We start from the raw sequence: 26,054 nt of genomic DNA on the forward strand, positions 1-26,054 counted from the left end.
ATGGGAGGGTGAGGCTGGGGGACAATCTGGCTTGCTGCAAGTCCGGGAACCGCAGCAGAGAGAGCTGACTGGCCTCAGGTCCCAGGAGGCCGAGAGGGCTGTGTCCACCTGGACCACCCTTCCTGCACGGCTGAGCCCAAGATCTGGGCGCACAGGCCACCTTGGGATAGGGTCACCCCAACACTGCCCAGGGATGGGGAGCCAGGACAGGCGGTCCACGCACGCCCAAAGGGTCACTCTTCAGCCTTGGCTTTGGGTGTGCAGCCAGGAGGGGAGGGCGGGCTGGGTTCTGGCCGGCTGCGCGTTCTCGGGCACCTCAGGCCTGAAGGAGAGCAGGTCTGTGCATTTGTGCGGGAAAAACATTTCTTTATTAGGACTTTATTTTTTTAGAACAGTTTTAGGTTTACAGCAAAATCGGAAGTGCAGAGATATTCCATGTATTACCCCCCTGCCTTCACACATGCACAGCCTCCCTCCCCCGTTATCAACCTCCCTCGCCAGAGTGGGACGTTCGTCACAGTTGATGAGCCCCTGTGCTACCTCATCATCACCCAAAGCCCACAGTCTGTATTAGGGTCACTCTGGGTGTTGCACGTTCTGTGGGCTTGGACACCATATAATAACATGTCGACGTGTATCCATCATTATTGTATCATACAGAATGTTTTCACCATCCTAAACATCCTCCGTGTTCTGCTTATTCGCCCCTCCCCCCTGGCAAACACTGATATTTTTACTGTTCCCTATTGTTTTGTTCTTTCCAGAATGTCCTATAGGTGAAACCATGCAGGATGTAGCCTTTTCAGATTGACATCTTTCGCTTAGTGATATGCATTTAAGTTCCCTCCGTGTCTTTTCGTGGCTTGGGAGCTCATTTCTTTTTAGCTCTGAATAACACTCTGTTGTCTGGATGCATCACAGGTGATTTTACCCACTCACCTACTGAAGGGCATCTGGGTTGCTCCAAGCTTCCAAGTTTGGGCAATAATGAATTAAGCCGCTATAAACATCCATGTGCAGGTTTTTGTGTGGATACAAATTTTCACCTCCTTCGGGTAAATACCAAGGAGCGTGATTCCTGGATCATGTATATGGTAAGAATATGGTTTTGTGAGAAAATGCCAACCTGTCTTCCAAAGCGGCTGCACCATCCTGCATCCCCACCAGCAACGTCTGGGCGTTCCTGTCGCTGCACATCGTCGCCGGCATCTGGTGCCGTCAGTGTTCTGGATTTGGGCCATTCCAATAGGTGTGTGGCGGTATTTCTTGGTGGTTTTAATTTGCATCTCCTTGATGACGGATGACGTGGAGCATCTTTTCATATGCGTATTTGCCACCTGTGTATCTTCTTCGGTGAAATGTCTGTTAAGGTCTTTGGCTTCTTTTTTTAATTGGGTCGTTTGTTTTCTTATTATTGAGTTTCTAAAGTTCTTTGGAAACTGTATTTTGGATAACAGTCCTTTATCAGATGTGTTTTTTGCAAATATTTTCTCGCAGCCTGTGGCTTGTCTTCTCATTCTCGTGACATTGTCTTTTGCAGAGCCAAAGTTTGTAACTTCAATGAAGTCTAGCTTATCAATTATTTCTCTAATGGAGCATACCTAAAAATTCATCATCATACTCAAGGTCATCTAGGTTTTCTCCTGTGTTATCTTCTAGGAATGTTATAGTTTTGTATAATATTTTACATTTAGGCCTCTGATCCATTTTTGTGGTGTGTGTGGTTTTTTTTTTTTTTTTTTTTTTTTGCGGTATGCGTGCCTCTCACTGCTGTGGCCTCTCCCGTTGCGGAGCACAGGCTCCGGACGCGCAGGCTCAGCGGCCATGGCTCACGGGCCCAGCCGCTCGGCGGCACGTGCGATCTTCCCGGACCAGGGCACGAACCCGCGTCCCCTGCATCGGCAGGCGGACTCTCAACCACTGCGCCACCAGGGAAGCCCCTGTGGTCCATTTTTAACTAATTTTTGTGAAGGCTTTAAGTCTGTGTCTAGATCATTTTGGGGGAGAGCTTCTGTACCCATTCTAGGGGGTAACATGTGAACTACTCTTGGCACTTTGCTGCCCTCCTTTAAGGTGGCCCAGGCACAGCAGTCTGCGTGATAAACAGCCTGGTGAGTTTTAAGCTTTTGGGACCAGAAGGGATCATGCCTCACCCCTGAAGAGGGCTGTTTACAGGGAGAGGCCTCTCCTCCGGCCTAAATAGCCGGCCACCTGGAACCCTCAAGCATTTTCTCTTCCCATGATTCCCCTGGTCAGTGGTTGAGTTCTTAACATATGGGAAGGAAGGGAGGGAGGATGGAAGGGGAGGGAGGGAGGATGGAAGGGGAGGGAGGGAGGATGGAAGGGGAGGGAGGGAGGATGGAAGGGGAGGGAGGGAGGATGGAAGGGGAGGGAGGGAGGAAAGCCTCAAAGGAAATAGGGAGTAAAAAAACAATCATGTTGCACTATTTTAGTTTTTATCAGCTACGATTTTCCTGAAAATTAAGCGTGCTGTTTTTCAGCGGGGCCATGCAACGAATGGAGAGGTGACCAGGTGTGACTGTGTAACTCGCTCTCCGGCCTCAGAGTCTCCTGATGCCAGGGGCTGGTGTGAACTCGTGTGAGCAGGCTTTGGACTTAATTTTCTATAAAGAGAAAGAGGAGACCACGCACAGAAAGGAGTAGAGGCCAGAAGGAAAACTCCACCCAGATCGTTGAAATCATCTTCCTTCAAGTACACAATGAAACCTGAACACACATGCGTGCTGGTTGGAAACATGTTCGGGAAAGTCCAATTTTCTTCCCTAATCTCTGCAAGAAAACCCACCCACCCACCAGAGGCATTACCCTCCTAAAAGCCTGCCTAGCCTTCCTCAGCATTTTATCCCTGAAAGAGAGTACGGCAGAACTCCTCAAGGAGAGTAAAATTGAGGACGGAGCCTCCAAAGGAGGAAAGAAATTAAGCTGCTGGTGACATCAAGGTCCAGGACCAGGCTGGGCCACCTTTCAGCTTGGAAAGCAACACATTTCCTTTACTGTTTAACCAGCTTGGAGAGTTTCTGATATTTGCGACCCAAACTTTCTAGCTGATATACCCGTCACGAAAGCCAAAGTAATTTAGAAGGTTTTCTTTAACGTTGAATGTCCGAGACAGAGAGAGAAAAGGGCAATTAGGTCATCGGTTACCTTGAAAAGAGCATTTGCAGTGGACACAGCATGTGACAGTGGCAAGAAACGGGGGCTTGGGGTTGGACGTACCGCTGTCTCTCCCTAGCAGTGTGATCTCCTGAGCCTCCTCTGTGAAATGGGGCGCCATCCCCCCTCACTGGTCCTGTGAGGATTAAAGGACATCATCAAGCACCCGGCACAGAGCTCCACAGGCGGTGTGGCAGGGACAGAAGTCGGGCTGCCCCGGGCTGAGTGCGTAAGAAGTGAGGAAGCGGGACAACAAACAGATTACTCCTTCGAGGAAGTAAACACACAGTTCACAGAACAAACAGCCGCTGAACACGAAGTTACGCTCACCTGCACTCAAGAGGCGCACAAATTAAAGCAGTGAGATGCTGAGAAAACAGACTCACGCTCAGTGGGCAGGAATGTAATCGGTTTACTCTGGGTGACAGTTTTACAGTCTCTACAGAATGTTTACAGACCATAGCCTCTGACTCAGTATTCTTCTGCTAAGAACTCATCCTGCAATTCTACCTCACAAGTATGTAAGGACAGACCTGCCCGCAGGTTCTTCTGCAGCAATGTTTGTAATGGCAAAATCTTGGCCTAAATGTCCATCAGCGGGTACTGATTAGATGATGGTTATTTATATAATGGAACACAAGGCAGTCATTAAAAAGAACTCACGTCTAAAGAACAGTGATAGTGTTTTTGTGAAAACGTCTGCAAAAAAATAGTACGACCCTACCTGCAAAACAGTATGCACAGTACACCTGAGTTTGCTTCGAGGACTCGTGTGGTCTTAGAAAAATGATCGGTGGTTCTCTCCGAGGTGTGGGATTGGGGTGGCAGGAAATTCATCCCTCAGAGAGATTCTCTCATGGAGCTCCATTCATTCTAATGGCTTATGTTTTTTTCTTAGCCATGTGTTACATTTATAAAATTTTTTAAAATTTGGTTGAAAGATTTGAAGGGGGTGACGGCTAAAGGAGTTCAGGGCCAAGGGTGTGTGTATCAGACAGAAGCGACCCGAACAGAGAAGGAACAGTCTGCGGGCCTGTTACTCACACCTGCCACGACGCCCTTGGCGAGGGGGAGGCGGAGGGGAGGCGTGGGTTCAAGGCCTGATGATGCCCCCTACCAGCCTATATTTGCTGTATCCTGGTGGCCAACATCTGCGGGTGAGATGCCACACGGCTGATACCGGACGACACTAACGTGCCACCTCCACAGGGTGAGCAGAGGACAGCCATGTCGAATGAGGGCACGCTTGGTGGCCCCGAGCAGGTGTGGTCCGGCCCTCCACACCTGCGGCCGCGTTCGCCTTCTCCTGCGACCCCTTCCCCACGATGGCCTCAGTGGCTCTGCCTTCCTGACTGCCGCCAGGTTAAGCGAACGACCCCCACTCTATCCCTACAGGTCCAGGTCCAGCCTTGCTCAGCTCTGAGTTTCTAACTTCTAAACCATCTCCCTGATGGTGTCTTGCAAGGGATGGGGCTCGTCAAGGGCACCAGCTTGGCACTTGATCGTTGCAAAATCAGTTACTGAGCGCCTGCCACGTGACCAGCACCAGGCTGGGTGCCAGCGATCCAGGGAGATGAGAGGCAGTTTTGGGTCACAATGTGCCGTAGGAGTGCAGGGCTAGGCGACCCGGGCACGTCCACTGTGGAGACTGGGGAAGCCTCTCGCCTCCAGGGCAAAGCCAAGCTCTGAGGCAAAAGAAAGAGCTAGTGACCAAGGGAGAAAGAAACCCAGAGGCGGGAAGGCAGGGGGTGTGAGGGGACCGGGCAGAGGAGTCTAGGAAGGCCCCGCAGGAAGAGGACATGTGGGCCTCAGCCCCCAGGCTCTGGAGCCGCTGGGTGACCAGGAGCGGAGTCCGCGCCTCAGAAGTTCTGACGCGTGGCCCAAGGATTAGAGTGCAAGGTGCACAGATATTGCAGGACATCTATCAGGGAGTTTACTTCCTTCACGTGATCATGTGTTCACTAGAAATATATTTTAGTGTCTATCACATTTAGGCCCTAGATTACCTGCATATGCTTACAATAGCCGTTTGACTTAGAAATTCTGATGAACTGAGACATTACTGGTAGATTTTTATTCCTTTTTTGTGGCTGCACTGCACAGCTTATGAGATCTTAGTTCCCCGACCAGGGATGGAACCCCGGCCCTCAGCAGTGAAAGCACCAAGTCCTAACCACTGGACAACCAGGGAATAGACGTTTTCTGTTAAGCTTTTAAAAACCAAGAACACTAAGGTATTAGGTCTGAAAGCGTTTCTCTTAAGCTTTTGTGGTTAAATTTTGGAAGTAGGTGAAAACTAATTCAGGGCCCCCTCAGTTAACAATTACTCGGATCATTTCAGACCCGTCTAAGGAAAAATTAAGAGGAAGGAAGAGACCCAGATATACATGTTGGGAAATAAGGAGAAAATGCTAAGGTGATTCTTTTCAGCTCTACTATTTTAAGATCTCAGATTTTGCTTTACTGACTAATGAAAAGAAAAAGTCAAACTGAATAACAGGAAATGACATATTACGAAATAGACATATAAAATTTAATCCCTTTGGTTTAACATACATCTTCAATTGTACAATTAAAAACAAGACAAAATCGATCCCATAAAACAAAATATAAAATGTTGTTTATATGACCCGTGTCCCATAATATCTTATCTTAGAAAACCAGCAATTTAGTTCACATACTTCATTAGAATATTTTAAGGTAAGAATGTAACTATCAAACCTACTTATACAAATAACCTACCTCCCTGAGCCTAAAGGTACCTGCGGTTTTAGTTCCGTTACAAAATTACACTTTTTAGGATTTTTATGTATTTCAACGTGTGTACAAAACGTTCCCCTGCCATAGTAACACAGTCTCATAAATTCATGAATGCTTTCTAGAACTGTTAGCACACTAGACAGCTAAAGCTTGAAGGTTCCGGAACATGATACAACAGAAGTCATTTCTCATAACAGGAAGATCAGGAAGAACTCCGTCTTGAGTTGTGTCACCGGTTCACAGTAATCACAGTACGTGTTACGATTACTGTGTTTATTCCCTCTGTCAGGTCCACCTGACTGATACTAGCAGACACAGCAGTCATGAGCTGCAGCAGTGTTTTTTCCTTTACTTCATTTGTTAATCAGTGCTGACATCCACATAATAACATTTGCAAGAGCAAACAGAATCTCTGTCGTTTGAGAAGGTTTTGCTATGCTACCGAATGACTGCTGTGTTTGGGAAAACGCAAAGAAAGCGTCGGAGTGGGTTCCACTAAGCGCAGTATGCTATCTGCTGGGTGTAGGTGATCGAAAATAACTTATCCTCTCGTCTCAAGAAAGTCTTTAAGGTAGCCCTTATCACATCTCTTCACTATATGTACACGGACACCGCATGTATATATTATCTATTTATATAAGACAGGTATGTACACATTTACAGACACGGGCCTTCAAGACGTATTGCACTTACACACACGCAGCTTTAGCTTTCACGGACGCACACTGTAACCGTTTAGGTTCTTCATGAGAGAGGCAGTTGATATGTTGGAGAGAGTTGCAAAGGAAGACTTCGGTAACTTGCCCTATTGGAGTAAACATTTACTGGGGAATGAGAGGCCGAGGGAGAAAGGGCGCACCTGGTCCTCTTGGGGTGCCGCGCCCGTAACCTGAGGCGGTCACAGTTACACCGAGTCTGAGGTGCACTAGTGAGCAGGGCCCACTAGCACTGAAGAGACAATATTTTTATAAATAACGTAGCAGATACCTTAAGGTTCCCAGGTGATCTAGTAAATCTTGGAACAAAGTTTTCACTTTTAATGCTAAGTATTTATATCAGAAAATTCAAACATCGTGGTACATGCTTTCTCCGTCATCTGAAAAACGCCAATGCAATACAGTCAATGCTATCTCCAAGCCAAACGCAGCTCCGTCTCCAACTGGAAAGGAACCCCCCTTCCACTGACATCCACCCACGTTCGGAAGGTGGCCGACCGGGGAACCTGCGGCTTGCCAACCCAAAGGCCCACGTGACAGCTTCCCTGAGCTCGCTGGGAGTCGTGGGCCGGGGCGCCCTCAGATCTCGGTGAGGGTGAGTTTGTACAGCCCCCCGGCCTCTTCGATCTGCAGCTGGAAGGTGTCTTCGTTGGAGTAATGCTTCACGATGTTGTCGTCCATGTTCACCAGGATCCTGCAAGAGGGGAGCCGAGACAGACCCACTCAGTGCTGCCCGCTCTGCTGGCAGGCCCAGCCCTCACCGTCAGCTCTGCCCCTTCCTAGCTAGGATGAGGGAGGCGACTGCCGAAACCTCCCTATGCCTCCCCCTCCTCATCTGCGAAACGGCTATTAACAGTAGTGCCCACCTTGTAAGATTACTGTCGGGATTAAACGAGGGACTCAAGTAAAACGCTTGCCACGCAGGGCATGTGATAAAGAAAACACACTAGCTTAGCTATTGTTATTATTTCAGCATGCAGTAATCATTCAATAAACAGCATTTATTATAATGAACAAAATAAGCCTACAGAGGAGCACTTCATTGGTCCAGCTTTCGAAAGCACATCAGTAAGATGAACCTACATGACCTGAAGCCAGGGCTCCCTGACAAATTATCTTCCCTTTAATTTAATTACCCTTAAGCTTTAGCTGAACTACTACTATCAAGTCCCACCGTTCCCACTAGGCCCATCTAGAAAATTCCATTTGCTTTAGAATTCAGCCAAAAAATTCTTATCCTATACCCTGCTTACCCATGCCACACAGCACAGACGCTTAAGTAAAACAGTACTAAAAATACTAACTTCTGGACAAAGAAGCAACATTCTGCCATTGAAAACATGATCCAGGGCAGGAGGATGGAGTGGGAAGGGCAAAGGTTTTGCAGTCGTCAAAACAGAGCTTGAGTCATGGCCTCAGCGCTAACTCACCACCTGCTCTTGGACAAGCCTCTCAGGCTCTCTGGGCCTCGGCTGCCTCGTCTAAAAACTATGAGTAGTAGCGCCTGTCTTAGGGTAACATGAGAATTAAATTACACACCAAGCGCCCAGCCCAGTGCCTGACTCACGACAGGGCTCAATAAACGGGGTAGCGATTGTCATCCTTAGTAAATTTCATCACGTGCTCTGGAATTTGGAGCCACTGCGCTGCAGCCAAGCATGGGAAGAACAAAGTCTCTACTTGAAAAACAACCATAAAAATGTCCTAGAAAAGTAAATCAACTTTATGGGATAATTTAGTAAGAAAAAATACATTCTTGCATTGATGCTTCTATAACTGGTTCTTGACTGGGCACAAATGCACGTGAATAACATGAACGTTATATAATATTAACACTATTTAGAGGTACTAAGAATGCCCGTCACTGCTCACCCTTTTTTACACTTCTTGAATATTTTCCCAATCTTGTCTTGGGGAACATCATATTTGTCTGAGATCTGAAAAAGTAAAAGAAAAATAATCACAAAATGCTGTTTTCATGGCTTGAAAAAACAAACAATATATATATTAATATAGTGGTTCAGACACTCCACTTTCCATTTCTCACAAATGCACATGCAAAGACACAGATGAGAGCCCGTCTGTATCCTGGGGAGGGGTGTTACCTGCCTTTGGAGAAAGCTGGAATCGGGTGTTTGTTATTTCTCGCGAGATTACAGATGTCAGAAGTCTATTACATGGCCATAGTTTTTTTTTAAATTAATACCTCACAGAGCAGTTTTACGTTTCTAGAGAAACTGAGCGGGAAGCACAGAGCTGCTCGCTGCCCCCCATACCCGTGTGCTGCACTTGCTGTGTGTGATTGAGCCGACACTGTGGCGACTCAGTCGCCATTAGGAACTGAAGTCCACCATCCACTCGGGTTCCCTCTCTGAGCTGTACGTCCACGGGTTTTGACAAGCGTACAATGACACACATCCACCTTGTCACAGGTACTTTAATCAGCACATAAAGGCCTCGCTTTGGAGTCAGACACACCGAAGGGGGATCAGTTCTGACTCACCCTCCACTGGCAGGTGACCTTTCTAACCCTCAGCCTCCTCTTATCTCACCTCGCCCACCCCAGGACTGCTGTGGGATTAAAACGTGTCCAGCACAAAGCAGGAGTTAATTTCGGGGACAGAATTATGAGAAGGAAAGAAATGATTTCACATCCCACAGCCCAGAAGGAACACCAAGGGCCCGATCACAGCAAGGCCTGCACCTCTGCCAGGGCTTCCCAGAGCCTCTCCAGAGGGCAGCGAGGCTCCGGCCAACGTGTGGCCCCTCCTCCCTTCATGACCAATGGGTGGTCCACAGAGTGTGATGAAATCAGTACGGTACAAACTTTGGAGGTTTTCCTCTCAGGGCACAGGCGCTATCTGTACAGGAAGGGGATGGATTACTACAGGACAAACAGCTGATTCAGTCCAGATCAAACGCCTTATCTGCACTGCTGTGCAGACCACTCCCACACTGGGGTCACTGCCCACCCGGCCTCAATCTGAAGAGCACAGCTCCAGGGGGCCCTGAAAACGGGGCCTCAGAAGACCAACCTTCAGATCACTTTCAATCTAACAAAAATACACATTTCAAACCAAACCCAAGCTCCCATCATACAAACAAGTTCATTTCTTTTCTGTATCACTGGATAGTAATTCTTTGTATATTTATGTAATCCCCGCCCAGGAGATGCAAGACTGTAATGAATTCCTCATGAGTTGTGAACAAGTTATATTTGGCATAGTGAGTCTTTTTTTCACATTCTCCTCTCCCCATAATCAAGAGTTTGCGTGATTCTTAAGAAGGGCCGTCAGAAGACAAGGTAAGCCAGAGGGACCCAGGAGAAATCGCAGGAAGCAGAGGGCTACGGGTGGCAGGAACGGGCTAAGAGGCGCTGTGAACGCCGAGCTCCCTGAGGGGCTGAGCGATAGCGCCCCCAGCCTCTGTCCCGCTGCCCTGCTTTAGTTTTCTCCATCGCATTTACCAGTACCTGGCAAATTACACAGTAATGTCTTCATTTACGTTACTGTCTCTATCTTCCGAACTAGAATCTAAGCTCCATTTGGCACTGTCACGTACCCTTCTAACTCCAGGGCCCCAGAACGGTGCCTGGCACAAAGCAGGCCCTTAACAAATGTTTCTTAAATGAATCCAACACACTGCAGTAGTCAGGGGTGGGGGGGGGGGGCGGGAGAAACCTATCTCCAGCCCAGTTATGGGCGTGCTTCGAGCTCAAAGATCCCCATGATTTAGAGGGCCCGAGGTTGATAAATATCAAGACACGGTGCTGATTCCTTGAATTTCACCCTGGGGCAAAGCCAAGATCAGCGTGGCACCCTCCTCACATCTCTCTCTGATGTCTTAAGGGCAGGCTGGGGTCAGTTTGCTGTGGGCCCTTTGCTGGGATCCTGCAGGAGGGGCTGTGGTTGTCTCTGGTCACACGTCTACATTTTCATGAATAGGCTGAGTAAGATCTTGACACAAGTTCGGTCACGCCCCAGATCAGGAGTTTCAAAGGCAGACCAAGGAGCCACTGTTTTACACGTGAAGTTTTTAAGATTTTATTCACTAGAATTAACTTTTGCCGGCTTCTAAGTCGTTTAAGTGGCAATCTCCCTTTAACCAAGTCTATGAAAATTAAACCATTCCATAGGTCATCACAAATTCACTCAATTCAGAGGATTAGACATTGCTGAGTGATTGCTGTCTACGAACCAGTGCGCTGGGTGCAGCCGTCTGAGGTGGGGACAGCCCTGCAGCCGCTGAGGACCTTGGGACGTGGGGTAAAACGTGGCACGTGCTGCAGCCACAGACAGGGCGCTGGGACTCAGGAAAGGCTTCAGTACCACACACAAATCCGGACATTCTGGTAAGGTTTGTTCCAATCAAATTCTATGTAAGTTTCTTTTTACTTTTTAAAGAGGACCACAAAGTTCCTCTTACTTACAGCTTCCATCAGGCCTTTCAAAGACGGAGTCTTGAGCATCAGGGCATCGAAGACTTCTTCCGACTCCTTTCGCACATAGAGCAGCACTGACCCCCAATTGGGAATAAGGAGGGAAAAAGAAAAGTGCACTTCATTGACAGGAGCAAAATAAGAGAAAAGACCGTGGGTATTGGCTAAAATAAAAGGAGATGTCCATATCAAGGACAGCAAACACGAACCGATATGAAATCTGTCTTAAGGAACACAGCTTTCAGCTTCTTTTAACTCTGCTGGAGGGCCCAGCTCAAGCCAGGAGCTGGTCTGACGGAGGAACACCCAAGGAAGTCAACACTGATGAGATCTGTTTGAGCAGTGTATGCTTTTGACAAATTCAGAGCTCACTTCCCACTGAAAACTCCCACGAGGAAATGTAAACCAACGCACCTCTCTTTGGTTCTTCTACCCGGCTCAGCTTAGCAGGAGGAGGGATCACAAAATCGTCTTCCGAGCCATAAGGTCCCCTTTTCAAGTTAGACCTGCAGGTGATCCGAAGTATGCAATTAGTGACTTCACCTTAAATCACTTGCAGAAACAAAAGGAGTTTGGGGGTGTATCGCTGAATCTTAGATTTAAAATGACCTTCGTTCTCTATCTGGTCCAGCTTCCTTATTTTGTGGATGAAAATCTGAGGCCCAAGGAAAGATGCCAAGTGAACCAGGCTCGCACTACTGAATGGCAGAGCTGGGACTATACTCACTCAGGCACCTGCCAGACACCCTGGCTGTTCTTACACGGCTCAAGCTGCCGGTGTGGGAACGCAGTTTCTTTTCAGGAAAACACTTATGAAGGAGGTGGGATCTGAGACATACATGAAGGTGGTAACAGAGGAGAGGGCATGTCAAAAAAGGGAGGAAGTGTGAGCGGGAAAATGCAAAGCCAGGCTGGCTGAAACAGAATGTTCCAGAAGAAGATAAATCTAATCTGGAAAATCTTGATCATTCAGCTCTGAGGAATTCTAGATTTTATGTTGCAGTTATCAGGGAATCTGAAAGTTCTGTGAGACAAGAATGCTGTAATCAGTGTGTGGTAGAGATTGGAGGGGACTCCAGGACCTACAAGCAGAAGAACCAGTTGGAGGACTTTGGAGACAATCGTAGCATAAAACTCCAAAGGGTTAAAATACAGCAGTGTCAGCGGAAATACAAAGGGGAAATGTTTACAGTACGTTTGGAGAAAGAAGTGAAAAGATCAGAGTGATTGGCTTTCAAAGTTATGCGGTGTTCAATGTTGTGAGGTTCAGAGTAGGTGAGCAAGAAAATAGTAAAAAACACTGAAAATGAAATAAGTGTTTGCTTCTGAGCAGAATCATCACTTCAAGAATAGAGGCTGGCCCTTAAGATACTCCGTCTCAGCTTCCGGCACGTAACAGGCCTCCGACGAAAGCACCCGCAGGATTTATGTCTGAGAACACAATGAGTTAAAGAGGCAGAGAGAAGGCCTGTGGCCAATTCGGGTGGGCACGGGGAGCCAGGATGGCCCAAAGAGGGGGACTGGACCCTCAACATGGTAGAGTGCTGAGCGGGAGGGCTGCTGGTGTGGGCCAAGGAGGGTACCCCCAGGTGCGGGGAGCGGCAACACCTCAACAGCAACAAGCACACCCAGAGGCCGCCTCTGGGTTTCTAAAGCCCAGTCTCCACAAAGAACCAGGGCTTCTTGGAGAAGAGGCTGATTTGAGGGCCGGAGAAGGGAAAACGCAAGTGCCTGGAACACACTCTGCCTGAAAGTGAGGAAGTGCTCAAGCAGTGAGGACAGGAGGGTCGTGTCAAAGGGATCCAGGGGCAAGCTTGAGGGACCCCGTAGCCCCGGGACAGTGTGAGCAGAAACCCCGAGTCCGTGCTGATATAAACATGTAAATGAAGAAATGCAAAGTGGGGCAAGGAATGAGATATTTACAAAGCTATAAAGCACCTCCCCTCAAAACACTTACTACAAAAGGAGAAGAGCAACTCCACAGTGAGAAGCCTGGTAGACACCGCCTGAATCAAGCGATCAGAGCGAACGTCACCAGCCGCAGGGTGCCCTGGAAGTGTGTGCCCCCGACGGGACACACTGAGAGCAGGGCCTTGCCTGTGACGTTCCCGCCAAGACGCATCATCTACCCCAACCAAGAAGAAACGAAGGACAGACCCAGACAGAGGGATGTCCTGCAGAACAACGGGTCTGTAACCTTCAGAGGTATTAGCTCAGGAAAGTCAAGGAGAGATTGAGGCCGTTCCAGATTGAAGGAGATTAAGGAGACAGGACAACTAAATACACTGTGGGAGTCTGAACTGGACCTTTTCTTGCCATAAAGGATATCACTGGAACAACTGGCAAAGCCTGGATGGGAACATGGACTGGATGGTACTAAGGTCTCAATGTCAATATCCTGACTTCTTTACGCAGGAGAACATCCTCATTTGTGGAAACATACACCAAAGTATTTAGGAATGATGCATGGGTCACTGGGTCCGCAACTTACTCTCAAATGGCTCAGGAAAAAATGAGTTCTTTGTATTATAATTATTCTATATGTTTGAGATTGTTTCAAAATACAAAGAATTTGCTAAAACAAAACATAAATCTTACCCTTCACCCTCCAATTCTTCTGAGGCAATGGGAAGGACCTAAGACCAAAAAAAAAAAAAGATTGCTTTTCAAGAATATGCTAAAATACTTTAGACCTTAAATGAATTATTCCTAAAATGAAAATAATTTTGAATGTGACCAATCTCATACAAAACCTTCTAGCCTTATTTTTCAATGCCCAGATTCTTGGGGATGTCCTGAACTCCTCTAACTCAGGGGTTGGCAAACTATAGCCCACGAGACAAGCCTGGCCCCGTGCCTGCTTATTATTGGCACACGGCCACACCCATTCATGGCGCAGCGTTTACGGTGCTTCTGAGCCCACAGTGGCACAGGTGAGTGGTCACAACAGAGACCGTCTGACGCCCAGAAGCCTACAATGTTTATTATTTGACCCTTTACAGCACAAGACTGCTGACCCCTGCTCACCCCAAAGCTTCTCATTAGAAACTGAAGACACTGGCAGTGACTTTCCTGAAGAATTCTGAAAACTCATCTGTCTGTAGGAATCTGCGTACAAAGCGCATGGCAGATGTCTTTGGGGTATTTCTCTGAGCTCAGCTTGGCGGGCACGCTCCACTCCACCCAGTTCCTACCTCCACTGAGTTTCTGCTCCAAGCAAAGCTGACTGCGTATTTGTTAAATTTCACATTAGCCGCCCAAACACAGCCAAACATGTGCCAATGATGATCCCCTAACTTAAACCACAGGGAGAGCCCTCAGATGTTCTTTATTCCATTAAGGATCCCACCCCAGGCATTCCACTGGCTTTTCCCTCCTGTCCAGACCCATGTAAGTTAAATTCACAGGATCACTGACTCAAGCTCCAAATTCTGTTACTATTCCAGTATCCTTTAAATGAGATAAGATACAAATAGATAAATCCACCCAGAATTAACTTGCCAGGTCTTGTACTGGGGTTCCACCAACAACGCTTACACATACTTGACCGCACGGACATCATGTTGCCCAAACCGAACACTCCAAAGAGCTGACACCTAACACTGGCCAGACCTCACGACGTTTTGGCTTCTGTTTGCCATGAACGATGCCAAAGCCTTTCTTTCTGCGGAGTTTCACTTCCTTGCAGCCACCCTGGGATCCTGGTTACCTACGTGAGCGCCCCGCTGAAGGTTGGCGAAGTGCACGTCAGGAATGAAGAGGACAGGCTGCGTGTCGAGATCAATGAAGGGCTTGAAAACCGTGATATCCATTCGTTTGTGAGAGGGAAGCAGCGGTACTTTGACATCAGAAACTTAAAAAAAAAAAATGGGGACACCACAGTCAACAGCTTACATACGCAGACTGGAGGCAGGCCACAGAGCATTTCCCTCACTGTTTAAGAAACTTAAATTGTAGAAGAATATCAAATACAGGTCATGCTGCCTGAACTGAGAAAAATCACAGCTTATGTGAAGGAATAGGTTGTTTGTATTTGCACTAAAATCAACTGCGCATCTCAGGAGAGAAAAAGCCATCTTTAAGCACACACAGACACACAACCTGAGATCCAGAACAGAGGCAAAGCATGCTGAGTTTCTGCCTGAAAGGCTAAAACTTATGATTGTATAAATATAATTTGGAAGTAATTTCACCCCCGCTCTCCTCATTAGATAATTTGTTCTGACAGCGATGTACGCTTGAATTCAGAACACGAACCTCAACTTCAGACCCTCATCTTCAGAACCGAACCTCAGGGAGGTTGAGAGTCAGCATGACTATCTAACTCTTATTAATTGAATTACAGACTCCATCAGCCCCCACCCTGCGGTGCTTAGTGACGAGCTTTCCTAGCCAGTTAGCTGCTCTCTGAAGTGACGTCGTGAGGCTGCAGCGTGATGCCAGCGAGAGAACCCTGACTGTTGCACTCAGGCCACGTCTGCTGGGCGCCAGACACGAAGAGGACAGGCGCGGCCGCCCGCACACTGTGGATGAAGCGCTGCCTGCACACAGCAGCTTCCTTTTTTTTTTTTTTCCTTTTAGCTGAAAGCTACAGGATTTTGTGAACATGAATGCTGGTCACATTAAAAAAGAAAAAGAAAAAAAGCTTTCCCAGTGCCATGTCCAAACAGAAGCCCTACAGATTCTGCAAATGTCAGAATACTCAACATAAGACCACCACACTCATTTGGAATGAAGACAACCCGAATTCCAAAGAGTGTTATTCTTAAAAACCTAGACAAGTTCCAATTTCATCATGAGCTATTCGGGCGGACTGTGTGTTATTTTTCAGGACTGGAGCCAGCAACCTGAACCAGAACTGACAGGCAAAATCGTCTGAACTCTGGAGAAACTCAGGAATCCTTCCTGCAGTTCCCCAGAAAATGACTTAGTTCAGCCCTCACCTGTCCTTGTACCTGGTTAAAGGAAGCAAAGCTACCACCTCACAGCAGTAAAGAATATCCACTACTCTATCTTCTGCTTGAAGCCTTCAAGTCACTGTTCTGAACGGAAAAGGTCTAAAATGCTTGGTGAAAACACTTCTACTTACAGGCATTCAACTGGGAGCTGGGGTCAGTACACTTGCCTTTTCTTTTGCTTTGTTTTCGTTCTTCATCCCTGATTTTCCGTTCAGCTCCCTAGGTCAAGAGAAGACAAGACACGGTGCTGTTTATCTGATCCTCTTGAAAATATTTAACTCTTATCCTGACCTATGGGGGGAAAATATCTCCTCTTTGGACATAAGCTGCATTGCTTATTATACTCATGAAGCTTATCACAGTAGTTTCCTCTAAAAAGCCCATTCTTAAAACTATTTTTAACTATATGAAATCACAGGAAAACACTTATTCAAAAAACAAACAAATAGGGCTTCCCTGGTGGCGCAGTGGTTGAGAGTCCGCCTGCCGATGCAGGGGACACGGGTTCGTGCCCCGGTCCGGGAAGATCCCACATGCCGTGGAGCGGCTGGGCCCGTGACCCATGGCCGCTGAGCCTGCACGTCCGGAGCCTGTACTCCGTAACAGGAGAGGCCACAACAGTGAGAGGCCCGCATACCGCAAAAAAACAAAACAAAACAAAACAAATAGAGCAAAATTCCCCTCAACAATGGACGTGGCCAGGTTAAATGGAAAGTTAAGAAAATCCATTAATGTACCACACACTGGCTTCAAAGACAAGTGACTTTTCTCGTTGTCTATTAACAAGAAAATGAAAGAAAAAACACAAGTTAACCCTGCTTTGAGTGTACTTTCCTGTATGGGCAATGTGGTCACCGAAAACTGATTTTGTCCAAGGACTTGGCATCTACTAAGTGACAGATAGGACCACCTGTGACTCACAAAAGCAAACATTTAACTAGAAATCTGCAGTCACCTAAGAGAGAAAAAGCATGCTCCCAGGCCTACAAAGAGGACATAGGTACACAGTGTGCTCCAACCACCCAGAGAACGGCACTGCCACACAGCTGAACCCACAAGCCTGTTAGTAACAAGCACGACCTGAAAGTAAGCAAGCAAGTGCAATAAAAACAAAACTATTCGTTAGTCATTTTGCTTGACCTACTGGCATTTTTTCTGGATGACGTAGATTTCTTTACAAAGTTATTCAGGTATGAACTTACTTGACTTAAGGTGACTTACTTTTCTGTAAATAAATTCCCTAACAGCAAAGAGAGGCAGTAAAAATCATCCCACTGATTTTGGCACTATTGTACAACAAAACCACATTTTAAAATACGGAATACAAAACCCCCTTCTGCCTTTTAGAAGGTGTTGCTCCACTAATGTACCAATAAACATACAACCTGCTTATCAACATTGCCACGTGATACTGACGCAAACATCACCTCCCTGACGGAGGAGAACAGGCAGACATCACCAGTCTCCTCGAGTTACCGACTGGAGTTGGTCGGTATCTCTCAGGTCCTTCTAACAGTCTAACGATAACTTCATGTAGATGGTAAGTTATATTCCCTAAAAGGAAGTTTTACAAAACAGGACACTTTCCTCCTTATTTATCAGCTACATCTACAAAGAATGAGAAGGGGCTTTTGCTTCCACTCAAGATTTACCCTCTGCTCAGAAACAACTGGCAGAACGACAAAGTGCATGAAACAAGGATTCTGAAGGCCCCAGCCACCAGGCAACAAAGAAGAGCAATTCCCTAGAAACGGGAAACCAGTGAGGCGAGACCCCCAGGTGCTGAGCACCCTCCAGAGTTTCCAGGCTGCGGCCCAGGGAGCCAGATTCCTCGGAATGAGAAGGCAGAGGCGAAGCAGAGAGATCAAGGCGGCAGGCAAAGTGGCAAAGAGGAAAGCTGGGAGAGAAAGAACCCTGGATGTCTTCAGAGGGCCCCACACACTCAGCAGAGCACCGAGAGCGCACGGTGTGAGGAAGCCACCCACAGTCGGGGAGCAGAAAACATCTGAAAAGACTAGGCCAGGGCCAGAAGCAGCGCCCGATGCCAGCGATCAGGCTGGAAAAACGGATAATTCACGGGCACTGGGTAGAGGAGCCAGGAAGAGCTCGCCTCAGCCGTGGGGAAGAACGGCCTGACACTGAGCGCTGCTCCAGACACGCCCAGCAGCCGGCAAACGGGACACCTGGGAAGGTCAGCCTGTTTCCAAGGAACTTCACTAGATCTCAGGACAAGGCTCAAGAAGATGCACAGGATGACAGAAACATCCAGCACCCAACAAGGTGAAACTCACACGTCTGGTGTCCAGTGAGATGCCAGGCATGCGGGGAGGCCGGAGACCAAGAGTGAGGAGGATGTGACCAAAGCACTGAAACAGCCCAGAACTGACACGGAAACCAGACATGAACACGGTCACCGGGGCCTCAGTCCACGTGTTCAAAAGCCAGTGGACGGCTTCCCTGGTGGCGCAGTGGTTGAGAGTCCGCCTGCCGGTGCAGGGGACACGGCTTCAAGCCCTGGCCCGGGAAGATCCCACATGCCGCGGAGCAGCTAAGCCCGTGCGCCACAACTACTGAGCCTGTGCTCCAGAGCCCGCAAGCCACAACTACTGAGCCCGCGTGCTGCAACTACTGAAGCCCACGTGCCTAGAGCCCGTGCTCCACAACAAGAGAAGCCACCGCAATGAGAAGCCCGCGCACTGCAAAGTAGAGTAGCCCCCGCTTGCTGCAACTAGAGAAAGCCCGGGCGCAGCAACGAAGACCCAATGCAGCCATAAATAAATAAATAAAAGAAACAGCAGATGTCAGAAAACATTTTAAACGGATAAAACTTTAATTTCTCCCTAGATTTTTAAAGAAAGAACATGGACATCGCAATAGTTTGTCTTTTGGCTAAAAAGAAGAATGTGGTATGAAGGAAAGAGATGTGACTTAGGGTCAGAAATCCCTGCTCTACAGCAGATGTAACTTGTCATTTGTAAAATGCAGCGCATGTTAAAGCACTGCGGTGGGTAGACTAACGCCCCTCAAAGCTGTCCACGTCTGAACCCTCGAACCTGTGACTCTGTCAGCTTACACAGCAAAGGAGAAGGAGGCTGCTCCCCAGCTGACTTTAAGGCAGCAAGAGTCTCCTGGGGCACCTGCGTGAGCCCAATCTAATCACAAGGGTCCTCAACAGCAGGCGAGCCAGAGGAGCACGTGTGAGGATGGCTCTGAAGATGGAAGGGGCCATGAGCCAAGGAACGCGGGCGGCCTCTGGAAAGCAGAGAAGCAAGGAAACAGGTTCTCCCCTAGAGACTCCAGAAAGGAATCAGTCTTCCAACACCTTGATTTTAGCCCAGTAAGGCTTGGGTCAGACTTCTGACCTACAGAACTGTAAGATGATGGATGTGTGTAGTTTTGAGCCACTAAGTTCGTGGTAATTTGTTAACAGCAGCAGAGGACTAATACACCTAGCACATTATCAGGCACATGGCCGGTACTCGGTAAACATCGCTGAGCCTGGGTGTTTGAGGGAGTCCTCTGGGCCTAGAGGGCCTCAGGCTCATCCACGTAGGGCCGCATGCTTGCTCTGTGCACCCAGAACACAGGCCAGGATAGCAGACCCCTGATGGCAAATACACTGCCAGTTTCCTAGTACCTTCTAAAAATCTTAATAACAGAGAGGTTTTAATAGGATGAAAAGAGGAGACGGGCAAAAACAATACAGTCCGATATTTCCGAGTGGGGAAAGTCAGAGTCTTCTTCAATCTTAGTTCAGCAGACGGCTCCGCCCCATTCTTGAGGATACCACTGTCTCCAAACCCCAAACCAGCGTGGGCCTATAGCTTCTCTCTGGATTTAATCCAGCTGAGCCCCTCGCTCTGCACCTGGCAAAAGTGCACATCTCTTCTCCAGAAAAAAGGGCGTCATACCAGAGAACAGAAATGACACTGACATCATTTGGGCCTGTGCTCTCTCTTCCTGCCTACCTGCTGCTGTCAAGAAGAATCTGCAGCTCACTTTCTCCTACCTTAGTGAGCTGGCTGACAACTTGCCAAACAGCCTGGAGGGAGGTGAGCCAGTGATAACACAGGCGCAGAGTCCTCAGACCCAGAGCTCAGGAAGAGCTCCAACACCGCAGCCGTGGCCTGCAGGTCCCCGTAAGCTGAGGGGCCACCAAGGATTGGGTGCAGCTGGCATGAGTCCCTGTGTGCCACCCTATCGGACACGCCTGAGAAAATAAATGTGCTCATCGACCCCTCCAGTTTTTCGGTCAAAAGGAGATTATTTTTCTCCCCTATATAATGGATTTTGCGTGGCTAAAACATGAATTGCTTATTTAAAATAAGCTATTTTATATTATCAGCAATACATTCTTATTGAACTTAAGCAGCTCCTGGTCTTTTCCTGTGAGGAAGGGTGCCCCTTGCACGCTGTATTCTAAGTGTCCCTGCCGAGTCGGCAGCCTTACCTTGTCACAGAAGACTTTTATCTGGCAGTACGCCCGATGCACAGGCTTGTTGCTGCGGTTGTTATAGCTATAGGTGTCGATCTGAATGTTCAGAGGCAACCCCTTCACACCTTTCTGAGAAGAGAAATCTGTGCTTAAGCAGTTCACGGAGATGAAAACCTGCAAAGCAAAGAAAAGGTTCTGTAAGCACCAGGCACTGATGGTCAACCTCTGCACAGCTTGTAAAAACAGTAATGTCACCGAACCTATCCAGATATGTTCTAAATGAGAGCTCAGCTTCTTGTTTAAAAGATTTTTTAAAGAGGTAACAAAGGGTTTATTTTAAAACCACCTTTGGTCATAAGAATGCAGACCTTAAAGGGAAAAGACAGACAGCAGCTTTGACCCCCTGCCAGTTCTCCCCCAGAACACTTATTTAGTATCACACGGTGGGGCTGAGGCTGGCTGTCTTTCTTGATGTCATTTTTGAATGTTCCAAATGGTACACATTCTCTTTGCAGCTGTGTTAGAGCTTGCAACAAACTCTTTGGGGATCCGCCTGTCTTTATGTCTACACCACCTCCTAGGATGACCTGTAACATCTATGTCCAAATATTCTGGAATTTAGGTAACTGTTCCTTAGAGAGACCCAGGTGAACCTTGTACAGATCACGAACACGCTCCATTCCCCACGCCCCCGCCCTGCCCCGTGTTTGTGATCCTGGATTTTAAGCTCTCCACGCTTGGTCATAGGTTTTTGAGCTCCCCGTCAATGCTTTAGTTTTAGAATTTATTTCTGATGCATGAGCACCACATAGTGGGTATTATTGGAATTACAGTTTTTAAAACCGGTTGGCACATTTCAAAGACCCTAGACCCTTACTCTGGATTCCTGCCAGACCTGCACGAGGTGACAACCCTGAAGCCCTAACAACCAAGAACAGATCCGCCACAGTCGTGCGGGGCGCCGCTGGCTGAAGCAAGACCCAGAGAGGGAGGGAGACGTTGCAGTCAGCACAGGGGGGAAAACCTGTAAGAAGGTAAGATAAGAGAGCACAGAGTGGGAACAGAGGGTAAGGAGAAAAACATTCTAGCCACAGGACAAAGAACGCTCTCCAGAAGGTATGCAAAATGCTGAACCAGGGTTTCTATTCTTGTTCTAGTCTATATACTGTTTTTAAGTAGGAAGAGACCAAAACATCCTAAAAAGACTGAGAACTTGTCCAAATCCCTCACTCGCCCCCCCGCCACCCCCGCTCAGCCCCGTCCGCCCTCTCAAGCCGAGGACGCGCTGGCAGCGTGGCCCTGCTTCCCCTCTGTCCTTGTCCCTCTTCCTGCTCCTGTCCCCTCCTGTCCCGGTCCAGTCCCCTCCACAGCTCCTCTCTGCTGCTCTCCATCTAAAGGTCCGACTCAAGGCCCTGCTCCCAGACTGTCTGCATTCAGCCCGCACTGTGACACGGAGCCGACAGCACTGAGCTGTCGTGCTGGGCATGCACCTTACACACGTGACCTGGTGTCGTCAGCACAGCCTGGAGGGCCTGTTATCCTCTGTTTACAGGTGAGGCCTGGAGAGACTTTTTAAACTGTCCCCAGGGTAGAAAGCAAAGGGCTGGGATTCATATAAAAGACTTTCCCCCTTCACTCCTGGCTGCCTCTGTTTCCCAAACCAACTTTTTATCCTATAGACAAATCACTTGGCTTTTCTTTACTACCTGGAATGGTTTGCCATTTTTATATGTGTATGTTTTATGTCCCTGACTAGATCGTAAATACTCAGCAGGTTGGGTCCATTTCTCCACTTGACACGGTTCCTGATCTAGGACTGCCTTATCTTACCTATGATTTTTTCTTTTAATTTAAGTAATTTTCAGCAAATAAGCAAATTGCTCTAATTTTTTAAATACATAAATCTAGATATGTAGGCAAAAGTGGCACACATGAATTTCAAATCCACTACAGAAACTTCGTGCTTTGACTTTATATCTTTTCCTATACGTTTTTTAAAAACCGTTTCATATATAATCCATAAATCAAAGTTAAAAAGATAGTCTATGGAATAGATGAAAGAAGGACAAACAGAAAGGCGACAGAAAGACAATAGTTCACGCAAACAACTGAGCACATAAAGTAACCAAACCACCACATTTTTCATTTTACAACTAAATGGAAAATCTGAAATTTTCTCCATCATTCCAGGCCACCCGGCTCGATTCCTAACTCAAAAACAGGTGCCTGGGAAAGTTACACTTTACCCTCAACAATTCCAGGAAGTCTCTGACCCAAAGTGGTATTCCCTTTACAAGAGGATTTCATGGTAATCCAACCTAAAACCTAACCTGCCCTTGCTTCCCAGTGTCAAGTTTCTATTCAAAGCAGAAAAATAAGCAGGAGCCAGATCCCAGGATCAGTATAAACACGGAGCCTTCAGAAAGGCATTACTCTCACTGTTATTCATGATCACTTACAATTGCTTTCTTATGGACATGCTTCTCCTATTTTCATATCAACTCTTTCTAAACCTGGCGGTGTTCTAAATGTGTCAGAGAACGGGTACGGCGTCCCTAACTCAGCATTAAAAAAGTACCACCTTCTCTAGCTAAACACACAAACATACCAGTGAACAGTGAACGGGCTGTGCGGTATCTAGGCCAGGGACACGAGGTACAGCAACGGTGGGCTGAAGCCCTGCAGGAGAAAAATGGGGGCGGCACAAGAACAAGCCGGACGGTCACAGGGACAGCTGGCCCTGAGGGGGACACCAAAGGCTGGCAAGGGTGCAAGATGCCTGATATATGTTCTAGCAAGAGGTAATGTGATCAGCAGGAAAGGCTTTGGTCTGAGAAGGAAAACGCCTAAGTTTTGGTCCCAGCTCTGTCACTAACTGTGCTGTGATGTGGGCAAGGGTCCCCCACTGTCAAACACAGGGTTGGATTAGACGACGATCTCTAGATGACTTTTAACTGCAGTCCCAGCATACTTACACTGAAAGATGATGAATCCTATATCCCTACTCTGTATTTCTAGTGACAATAATTTTGTGTAATACGTTGATCAATCAACTTTTTACAAATCGTGTTCTTTTAAGAGTACCATGTGAAGTTGCCACTTAAAGTTATCATACTAGCTACCTGTATAAAATTAAGAATCTTACAAAGCAGTGGTTCTCGAAATGTGGCCGGAGCATAATCCTGCCTGGGAGCTCGAGTGCTTCACACCCTGACTCACCTGGAATCCCCGGGCTGTCAGCCTGTACCGGAGACGGTGACGGTGAGGCCACGTCTACAGTTCCTGCTCCCACGCCTGGGGTGGGTTTCGGGCTCGAGAACTGTCTTAGGTCCTCCCTGGGTAATTCTCGTGATCGGCCAGGATAGAAACCACTGCCGTCAAGTAATTAATCTTCTATGTACTTACACACTTTGAGCGATCAAAGATCTCCTTTGGCTCCAAAACTCTGAGGTTATTAAAACGAGTCCCAATATATGGTTTCCTTTCTTGAAAGAGTTCCGATGTGCTTACATGTATTTATATGTATCCCATCAGGTTGTTTTTAATTAAAAAAATTTTTTTTACAGAGGTACAGCCCTATCAAATAAGAATAATATTCATTTAATCAAAGGAAAGATAAAGATGAAAGCATCTGCTCAACTTTGCTATTCAATAAGGTCGTGTAAATTCTCAAGAACTCCTACTTTAGAAGACAGAGACCAGGAAAAAACCTATTAAAAGCCTGTCAGACTTCACTTCTTATGTTTAACCCTCACGGGACGTTTGGTTTTCATGGGGGTTGACGTGTGTGGATGAACTGTGCGTTCGGGTATGAGACTGGCCGGTGGCGTCGTGCCCGCAGAGGACAGATACAACGTTCAAGCAGCCATTCCTGTTCCTGGGGCCTGGTACACAGCACACGCTCAGCACACAGGTTTTTAGCAAGAGGAGGAAGATGCCGAGGGAGCAGTGAACAAACACGACCAAGAAGAAGTTCAATGCGGACACCTAAAGCACTTTCTCGTATTTATCTACATCAGCAGTGGGTCACCTTTTTCTGCAAAAGGGCCTGATGGGAGTTTTCGCCTTTGTGGGCCACATGCAACCACCCAACTCCACAGTAACGGTGCGAAAGCCGCCACAGATGATACATGAACAGATGTGGGTGGCGGTATCTTGAAAAATCATTATTCACATAAACAGGCCCCGGGCTGGCCAGGGCCTGAGAGCTGTAGTTTGCTGACCCCCCGAGCTACACCATTCTCTAAGCTGCCGGGATAGTAACTGATCCTTACGACATCACAATGTGGTAAAAACAGCGAGGAAGCACTACCCCCACTTTTTGTAGTTCAGTATTTCCACTCTCCCCGCAGGTGACCTCCTGAGAAGATACCCGCTATGGACTTCCCATTAGTGTGACCTTCACCCACACACCCACACTCTTGATCAATGCAGCCCACGCTCGTGGACGGACTACACTAAGTTCTGCTGGAGAAGCTCAGTCAGTGTCTGTGAATCTTTATTTAGGAAGGTGACAATCTTTAATCAGCAGCACCCAAAAGAGGGAGAGAGCAAGTGTAGGACACGAGGCAGAGCTGTGCTCTGGGTCCTGGGGCAGCAACACGGCGGATGTCTTCTGCTCCTCACCGTGTTAACACCTGGACTGGGTTCTACCTTGGGTGACGTGGCCTTGACTTGGCCTTGGACAACAGGCCAAGTCACCCAACTCTGGATAAAACAAATGTTCAGACCATACTCATTGTGCAGAGAAATATTTTCTATAGTGAGATTACAGAAAAACTCCAATATCACCTACAGAAGGTGGGAAAGAGGTGAAAAGGAAGATGGATTATTACACATCCAACTCCTCTTCTATACAACACACGTGTGTGTGCATCCACACACACAGCCACACACACATACACACTTAAAACGCCTTATTTCTGAAGTCTGAGAGTAGGCTGAAAGATACACAACCTTCCTTCTCTAGAATGACATAAATAAAGATCTTTAAGAACCCAAGTAATGACCTTTTCTCTGTTTTCATACTTCCTTGCCACTTATTTGGAGAAAAAGTTTGATTTTATTCAAATAATTGGAACAAATCTCAAAAGATGAGCAACTAGTGTTCCCACCTAAAATCACTAGAGAGAAAAAAAAACTAACCACAAAAAACCCTGCTCAACAGGTGGAAAGATGCTCGGCAAGATTCCTCTTTCAACGTCCAGCCCATTTTTCTAAGACAGTTCCTCATTCTTGGCCAAGAATTCACGCACTTAGAACTTCTCAAAAAATTTAATTTTGTTTTCATGCACTTAGAATTTTTCAAAAGATTTAATCTTGTTTTCAAACCTCAGTTTGAAAATGAGAAAAAAACAACAGAATAAAGATTTACATTATCAAAGGAGTAACTTGTATAGATTTTTTTCATTCCAAATGTTTATAAGCACAGAACCAACAAGAAATCAGATCTTGAACTAATTTATGATGATTTTTCCAGGAAGCATTATGGCAGCCGCACAATACTGTTCACCAGCCAGCTGCTGTGTCCACTGTTACTCCTCAAATGGAAAGAAAAGGAGAAGAAAGACACA

General features: G+C 47.2%; 1 protein-coding gene across 1 annotated transcript in view; it reads right to left on the reverse strand.

The window, feature by feature from the left end:
• Window positions 1–6,927: 6,927 nt before the first annotated feature.
• GRHL1 (grainyhead like transcription factor 1) overlaps window positions 6,928–26,054 on the reverse strand; it is a 44,734-nt gene continuing 25,607 nt past the window's right edge. Inside the window, exons 9-16 of the mRNA XM_079941218.1 lie at window positions 20,497–20,655; window positions 16,208–16,265; window positions 14,802–14,941; window positions 13,687–13,724; window positions 11,503–11,594; window positions 11,080–11,165; window positions 8,523–8,587; window positions 6,928–7,344 (exon numbers count right to left, since the gene is read on the reverse strand). Coding sequence (XP_079797344.1) covers window positions 7,230–7,344; window positions 8,523–8,587; window positions 11,080–11,165; window positions 11,503–11,594; window positions 13,687–13,724; window positions 14,802–14,941; window positions 16,208–16,265; window positions 20,497–20,655 — 753 coding nt within the window. The 3' untranslated portion in view covers window positions 6,928–7,229. The remainder of the gene's footprint in view (window positions 7,345–8,522; window positions 8,588–11,079; window positions 11,166–11,502; window positions 11,595–13,686; window positions 13,725–14,801; window positions 14,942–16,207; window positions 16,266–20,496; window positions 20,656–26,054) is intronic.

This window comes from Stenella coeruleoalba (assembly GCF_951394435.1).
Source record: "Stenella coeruleoalba genome assembly, chromosome: 13".
Lineage (NCBI taxonomy): Eukaryota > Metazoa > Chordata > Mammalia > Artiodactyla > Delphinidae > Stenella > Stenella coeruleoalba.